At 30.2% G+C, this 8,429-nt stretch overlaps 1 protein-coding gene across 1 annotated transcript; it reads left to right on the forward strand.

Moving 5' to 3' along the window:
• Window positions 1–1,407: 1,407 nt before the first annotated feature.
• LOC101264896 (BAG family molecular chaperone regulator 1) lies at window positions 1,408–4,187 on the forward strand. The gene is made up of 4 exons (XM_004234308.5): window positions 1,408–2,773; window positions 2,857–3,113; window positions 3,232–3,378; window positions 3,456–4,187. Exons 1-4 carry the CDS (start codon window positions 2,539–2,541, stop codon window positions 3,840–3,842), a joined length of 1,026 nt encoding a protein of 341 aa, XP_004234356.1. The 5' UTR covers window positions 1,408–2,538; the 3' UTR covers window positions 3,843–4,187.
• Window positions 4,188–8,429: the final 4,242 nt, after the last annotated feature.

The following is an 8,429-nucleotide window of genomic DNA, read 5'->3' on the forward strand; positions in this document are numbered from 1 at the left end:
GTACCGTCTCCATCGGACCACGGTATTAACACAAAAAAAAAATAGAGGACCACGTGGGAAACATATCAACGGTCTAAAAATTGACACGTGGAATTGATAGCAAAAGCTGCGCTCATCCAGCCGTCCAAATAGTGTCGGTGGAGATTTGGCATGGCTTCCAAGAGAGGTAATGTTAAAGATACAGTCACCGTTGATTGCGTGTCGGGTTTTCATCGTCCAATAAATTGACACATATAAATAAAAGTATATTGTTTAAAATATAAAAAATAAATATATCTACTAAAAGAAGGCATACAATATTTAGTATATATAGTATATATTAAATAATATAATTTTTTATTAAAATAGTTCAAATAAAATAAAATAAAATTGAGTTCTCAACTAGCTCCGCTCCTGTAACGTAGGTGTTATTGTTTTGTATGGTTGACAATGGTACGTTGACGTAATACCTCAATTAAAAATATAATTTTTTTCTTTAAAAAAAAAATCTTAAATTTAACTTGTGTATACGTATACTTATGAAATAAAGAAATTTTGCAATATTAGTACGTTTCGTCTATTATAAACCTTCACTAGTATGTATACTTGTAATTATTATTTTTTGAAGTATTCTAAAAATGTAAAAATCTTGTCTCAGTTAGTACTTTCTTTCTTTTCTTATTCTTTTTAAACTTAATATGCTTCTTAAAACAATATAATTAATTTATCACAATGATTTATGTTGATTAATTAATTTATATTGATTAATTATAGTCTTAAAATGTTTTTTTTTTAAAGGGGTAAGTAATATATAAAGGTTAAACTGATACTTAAGTATTATCTTTTCAGTCTGAATGACAATTGGGTCCCTAGTACATTAACTTTTGGAGACTAGACATGAAGGCTGCTAAAAATACATACATTATAAATTTAACTGACTAAAAAACAAAAAACATTACCCCATTTAGACTACTTTTTATTCTTTTAGGTAAATTTTTCTTTTGTTAAAATTTACTTATAATATCTTAAAATTTTAAATTAAAAATATTGGGAAATAATTGATTGTAGTATATTATTTGAAGAAAAAGTCTGCCTCACACATGGACTAATTGACAAAAAATTATACTGTGCCAGAAAGCTGGTTGCCATGTTGGTGATTTTTTATGGTCAAATTCAAAGCTCTTTAAATAATGCATTTATTTTAAATTTAGTAAAGGAATAAATAAAACTGTAGACCAACTTAATTTTTTTTTTTTTGTAAAAGAAAAGGTAAGTAGAATTAATTAATACCTAAGTGATTAATTTCCCTTTAGAGAAGTTAAAATAGGAAATTGTTTAAATATTTTAGCAAAATCGGTTCAATGAAGTTGACTAAACTATTCACCTCGTCCGCAGTTACTAAAATGATCGTATTTATTTTCGTAATTTAGTGAATAGCAATAATTTTTCTCGATCGTTCTGATAAAATATATAATAAAAAAAAAGTGACGCTTGAACTAAACCTCAAAAACTTATGTTGATCGAAAGGGATTTTCCAACTGTTTAAAAATTTTATTTTTGACAATTTTATTTTTTTTGGTCATGTAAATTAGGTAAAATCTTAAATATGTTGCTTAGTTTTCTAGATTGTATTTTATATCAAACATGGTAATTTTTCAATAGACTTTAAACACAAGGCTTTTGGCAGCTTCTCTGTCTGCCTTCCTTTTTTTTCTTATATATTTGTCATGACTTACTCTAGAAATATACATATAAAGTGATGCCCTACCAATAAATTAAATAGATTACCAAAGTTCAATTCTTTTTTATATTATTATTATTATTATTATTATATAATGTAAATGTGCAGTAGAGTTCTCACCTATTTTCTTCTATTTGCTGTCCATTCATTTATTTATACATTTTTGTAGTATCGTATTTTTTTCCATCTCTCTCTGTCCCCCATCTTCTTCCAGCCTTCTCCACACACACACACAAAAAAAAAAAATCAAAAAAACAACCAATCAAAAGAGAGAAAAATATTAGTTTTTTTTTGTTTCTTGATCTATTTCAAGTTTTCAACATTGATACTAAAATTCATTGTTATCAATTTTTTCAATCGGTTTATTTTGCGATTTTTTGTACCGATAGTTTCAATTTTGGTGCTTATCCATTTGATTCTTTAACGAGATCTACCATTTTTGTTTTGTCTACTTTTTCTACTGCATTTATCGGCGGGTCGCCGACAGAGTTTTCTTGATTCCCCGGTTATTTCTTTTTATCTTTGTTATTGATTCTTTCGGTTAATAGACAAGTGATAATAGCTGGAAAGTTTGGCAGCAGTGCGTCTGGTGTTTTGCTGTTCCTTTCTTTTCTTCACGCGTGGCGTTCCTCTTAATGCTTAAAGCTCTGTTTTTCTAACTGGTTTTGGATTTGGGAAAAAGATAAATGGATATGTACTGTGAAGTCAATGGTTTGATCTAATTTCTGAAAAATTCAACGTCAGCAAATATTTTTAAAATTTAATTTCTTCGTAATAATCCTCTGTTTTACCATTACCAAAAAAAAAAAATTAAAAAAATGATGCGAATGAAGACCAAAACCACCGCTATGCCACCGATGATGAACGATAATTCGGCCGGCGGTAGAGACCGTGCTGCTGCCGACAACGAATGGGAAGTCCGACCCGGTGGAATGTTGGTTCAGAAGCGTAACCCGGATGCGGAAAACCGTCCTCCTCCACCTCCGATTCGGGTCCGGGTTAAGTATGGGTCAATTTACCATGAAATCAATATCAGTCCTCAAGCAACTTTTGGTAAGTCAAACCAAAAAAAGAATAAAGAAGTTTTTTTTTTCTTTTCATAGTTGAATTTATTTATTATTGTTATGGAATTGAAGGTGAATTGAAGAAGATGTTAACGGGGCCGACAGGGCTGCACCACCAAGATCAGAAGTTATTATACAAAGACAAAGAAAGAGACAACAATGCTTTCCTTGATATTTCCGGTGTTAAAGATAAGTCGAAGATTGTTGTAGTTGAAGATCCACTTTGCCAAGAGAAACGGTACCTTGAGTTGAGAAAGAATGCTAAGATGGAGAAGGCTGCTAAAACTATAGCAGACATCAGTTTTGAAGTTGATAGGCTTGCTGGACAGGTAAAAATTCAATTTTTTTGTATTGTCGGTGTATATAAGTATTTCATTTTATTGGTTTAGGCTTAGAGATAGATAAGATATTCGCGTAAAGCTTATATTTACGGTTTGGATTGGTTAGGTGTCTGCGTTCGAATCGATAATTTCAAAAGGTGCGAAAGTTGTAGAGAAGGATTTGGTTAAAGTGATTGAGTTATTGATGAATCAATTGCTTAAATTGGATGGAATTGTAGCTGAAGGTGATGTTAAATTGCAGAGGAAAATGCAGGTAATTTTGTGCACTATCAGAGCGATTTCGTTGCTTTAGAGATGGACTAAAAATATATAGTATCTGTTTTTTCACAGGTGAAAAGAGTACAAAAATACGTTGAAACACTAGATGTGTTGAAGATGAAAAATTCAGCACCATCAAGAAGCGGGAACCATATTCCGAAACAAGAATCCTCCCCATCTCCTCAGCAGCATCAGCGTAGGTATTCCAACGATCAAGCATCATCCCCTGTTCAAAACCAGAACGGCAGCAGGCGTTCATTCGCCAATTCGCCTACACCAGCGAAACATCAGGAGCCATCCAGGCACTCAGCCTCGGGTTCTGTTGTGATAACTACACAGTGGGAAACATTTGATCCCGCACCAGGGCCATTACTGGATCATGACTCAACCACGACGCCAAGTAATAATAACAATCATGCTTCCTATGCTCAACCTCGATTCAATTGGGATTTGCTTTGAAATAGTAAGTCTTGGTAGAAAGAAAAAAAAAGTTTTTATCTTTGCTTATTAGTTTTAAGGGACTGTTTGGGTGTGAAATTTCTTGTTTCCACAAGTTGGTTTGGTTGGTACCTATTCTCCAATTCTTTTTTTGTATGTAGATTTCCCTGTTTCATATGATCATATCAATAATTGGGAGTCACTACATAAGGTTCCATCATGCTATATCACCAATTTCCAAATTGTAATGTTTTGTCTTGTTGATAAGCCATGATATAATAGGAGGCATTCATATGTAGAATGTTGATACTTTGAAATATGAGTAGCCAAAAATTAAAAAAAACATTTGCATTTTTCTCAATTAAAGTGTATCTATCTATCTTTTTTTTATTTCTTTTTTACTTTGTTAAAGTTAAGCTAAGCTAGAAAACTTGGATTTTTGATGATTGATCTTTTATTCCTTGCTTGTTGTGAAGGGTGCAAAGTGACAAAAGGGAACATGAAGTAGTTGGATTTCTTGTAATTGATTAACTAACACATCCAAATGATAGAAGGTAAAGTGGGGGGTGTTGGAAAAAAAGAAAAATGATGACCATGTGTTTAGTTTAACCATTAAAATAAACACCTTCTTCATATCTAGATCTAATGATTAGTCTAAGGTGGTTTTTTTACTTTCTGTCTCCAACCTCTAGGTTTCACCTTGAGGTTTTATATACTTCTATGATCCATCTGCTTCTTCAGCTTGCTTAGATTTGAGTACCTTCCTTTCTAATTTCTCCTAAAAACCAAAAAAAGTATCACAAAGCATCTCGCGTTTATGCATAATGCATGGTCCGGTAAAGAGTCACACTCTTTGAGGCATGGTGTTGGCAGACACAAGTGAAATAAATTATATGAAGATAACTTTACTACTATTGAGAAACTTTACTACTATTGAGAAACGATTAGGATAGTTTAAGTAAATATCATACAACTTGACACAAGTGAAATAAATCATACGAAGATAACTTTACTACTATTGTGAAACGATTAGGATAGTTTAAGTTTATATCATAATACAACTTTTTCAGGTACGTAGTAATTATTATTACATAGAGAATCTTACAAATGTTCACATCCTATATCTAGCGTATTTTTAAAGAAAAGAGAAACTATGGTAGCATGATTTTAGTATGAGTATTAATATTTCTAAACTTTAGCATTAAATAATAACTGATTCCCTAAAAATAGATGAATGTAACCTATGCCATCATTACTCCACTTTCTCGATTCGTTTGGAAATTAATTTTCTAAATCCATATTAGAACACACTACAATATTCAATTCAAGATGACAATATTCAGTTTTAGAAATATTATATTCAATTCAAAACTGTAGTGTTTCTATTAACCAAAAAAAAAAGTATTCAAACCACAATTAGATTATTTTTTTTATTAAAAAAAAATACAACGTTTAAAAAAACTTAAATATTCAATTCTAAACCACAATACTCAAATTGAAACAACAGTATTAAACATAAAATAGAATATTATTGATCAAACTATGTGTAGTTTTTAATATTCAAATATTGAGTCTGGGTACTTTCAAAAAATATATAGAGGAACTGATTAAATATTGTTATCGAATTTATTGAGAAATTATAGTTTTTAAAGATGATAAAAGAAACTGATGAGGTGAAATAGGTTTAAATTTGACCTATTAAAATTTAAATGAGCTATGACTAAAATAAAATTCCTTAAAAGATGACTACAGAAATAGAGTATGCAATTAAAAATCTTAATATTGTCAGTGAATGAAATTTAGATATAATAAATTATGCTACGGAGCTTTCTAGTAAGTGGGTAAATTACTGCCTAAGAAATGTAAGCTCTCATGCTATACAAACTCGAATAAAAACATGGAAAATGCACAATACAAGGGTGATTTAGTTGTAAAGAAATGAGTAAATATTATGGAATATTAGAGTTTATTAACATAGAAATATTACGTTCAAACTTTTTATTTATCTAAATTTTGATAGATTGAATTATTTGATATATATGTTGGAAATGTTAAAAAATGACAAAAAGTCTCATATCGGTGGTGAATGAGAAGGGTGAACTCCTTATAAGGCTTGGACAATTCTTCTCCCTTTGAGCTAGCTTTTGGGGTGTGAGTTAGGCCTAAGACCTAATTTCACATGGTATCAGAGCAAGGTCCGTCTCACCTGATGTTGGGGTCCCCAAAATTCTAATTGCTGGTGCGTGAGGTGGGGTGTTAAAGAATGACAAAAGTCTCACATCGGTGATTAATGATATGGATGGAAAATGATATGGGTGGACTCTTTATAAGGCATGAGGCAAATTGCCCATGCACCAGATGCTAAGCACTGGGCGTGAGGTGGGGTGTTAAAGAATGACAAAAAGTCCCCCATCGGTGGTGAATGAGATGAGTTAGACCTAAGACCTAATTTCACATGGAATAATTTGGTTATGTTTACCAAATCATACACAATTTTATCCAATTTCATATTTGAAATGTATGAATTGTTAATTTTTCATTAGGATATATGTACATTATGTATTTATTGTAATTGACAAGATATACACAAATCGATTTAACATTCCCTCTATCATAAAAAAAATATAAAATAGTGAATGATTATTGGTTTATTTGTAGTAACTAGAAAACAAGGTGTCACTTGCATTTTGTTATTGGTTCAATCTTCAACTAATTTCTCTGACAACTCATGATACATCATGGAATCCCTCATTCTACATTTGGATAATCTAACCACTATAATATGGTTCCAAATTTTAAGCAACTCACATGCTATGCTAGTATACAATTGGACCTAACATCAAATATAATTATTTTAACACAAATTATGAAGATTAATTAAGGGTATATATATATATATATATATATATATATATATATAGAGAGAGAGAGAGAGAGAGAGAAAAATATTTATTTGATTGTCAGACTTCTATTAAAGAAATAGAAAAAATAAGTTGTATAAATGATATTTTATATTTACTATCTCCTTATCGTTCAGTATCGGAATATGAATTTTAAGTTTCTTATATTATATTTGTCAACGATTTAGATCAATATTATCACTATTAATCATTTAATTCGGATGTCTCAAAGGCCAACATATATTTATGCAAACATTTTATTATGTACCCCACATTAAGGAACAACGTGAAACTCATTCAACAAAATTTTAATGGGGAATTAGCTCTTGTATTCTTATTTTGTGCTAGTCTTAAATTTATGTCTCATAACAAAATAAAATAAAATTATTAGATATAAATATATGTTTTTGCATTATAATATTTAGAGAGAAGTACTAAACCCCTTCTAAACTTTGGCGTTCGTCTCTAAACTTTTGACGGCCTTAAAACACCTCGTTACTTGACTAACTAAATCTAAATATGCTCCTGATCTGCCACGTGACGTAGCACTTCAATACTTCTATTTTTTCGTCCCCCATCCACAATAGGAGTTTATAATTGGAAAAATCACATAAATAATGTGTTTAAGTCCCTAATATGTTGTGTTTACCGTACAAAATATAAATTACTAATTTGTTTGAATTTTTGAAATTAAAAAAAAATTCCTCACATGAATCGAAGCAAAAGATACGAGTGTTATAACGTATTGTTATGCATATATATCTTTGTGCAAAATACTCTATAAATTAAATTGAAAAATTGAAAAGGCAATATCTAAAATATGGACTTGTTCATATCAGGCCCAACTCAGCTATGTGTATAAGAGATGTTAAAGTCAGCTCGTGATTAAGAGCCCATCTGGGATTGGGCTTATAGCTTTTAGCTTTTAAATTTTAAGAGATACAAAATTTAGACTAGTTTTTGGAAACTTGTAGAAATTTCACTACTTTAGAATTAATTGCGTATATACATCCTAGTTAATAATATTTTGTATCTTACCAAATTTTGGTGCATTTAGATACATCTATGTATGTGTAAATTGTTCTTGATATATTGTATCTACGTAAATTCACATTTATATGGAAAAACAACAAAATTTGTTTGTCACTCTCCTATCTATATATAGTATCATAGATACATGTGGAACACCCTAGTGTTCCACGTTTATATGAGATACATGGTCTCGCCCTTCTCTCTCCCCATTTTAGTGTATCTTGCGGCAAAAATACAAATCTATATGTATTTTTCTCAATATATTATTAAAAAAATTCTTAATTAATGATAAAAATATGTAATTGTTTGAAGGTATACGTAGAATTAGTATATATACAATACAAATATATCTCTAATGGGATGGTTTTACCTAAGTTTATAAACTAGGTAATTTTAAGACAACTAACTCCAACTTATTGTTTTTGACTTATTTTGGCCTAAAAACTGTTTTGCGTTGATTAATTTTGTATATTTTTATCTCATAAATTAAGCTCTAAGACTTAAAAAGTGTTTTTTATATTCTGAAACTTAAAAATCCAAGCAATCCAAAGGGGCTCTATGTCATAAGCCCAACAACTACTGAAACTACAATATCTGGAAAAATAGTATGGGCTAAATAGTGCACTTGATGAATATTGAGATATTTAGCTTGATAAAAGTTTTTTTTTTTTTTTTT

This window comes from Solanum lycopersicum, chromosome 3 (assembly GCF_036512215.1).
Source record: "Solanum lycopersicum chromosome 3, SLM_r2.1".
Classification (NCBI taxonomy): domain Eukaryota; kingdom Viridiplantae; phylum Streptophyta; class Magnoliopsida; order Solanales; family Solanaceae; genus Solanum; species Solanum lycopersicum.

What these genes read in the sequence shown, in the direction of transcription:
- LOC101264896 (XM_004234308.5), top strand. Translation starts at nt 2,539, where the DNA reads ATGATGCGAATGAAGACCAAAACCACCGCTATGCCACCGATGATGAAC. An exon ending in CAGTCCTCAAGCAACTTTTG is followed by an intron (nt 2,774 to 2,856) that starts GTAAGTCAAACC and finishes ATGGAATTGAAG; the next exon opens with GTGAATTGAAGAAGATGTTA. An exon ending in TTGATAGGCTTGCTGGACAG is followed by an intron (nt 3,114 to 3,231) that starts GTAAAAATTCAA and finishes TGGATTGGTTAG; the next exon opens with GTGTCTGCGTTCGAATCGAT.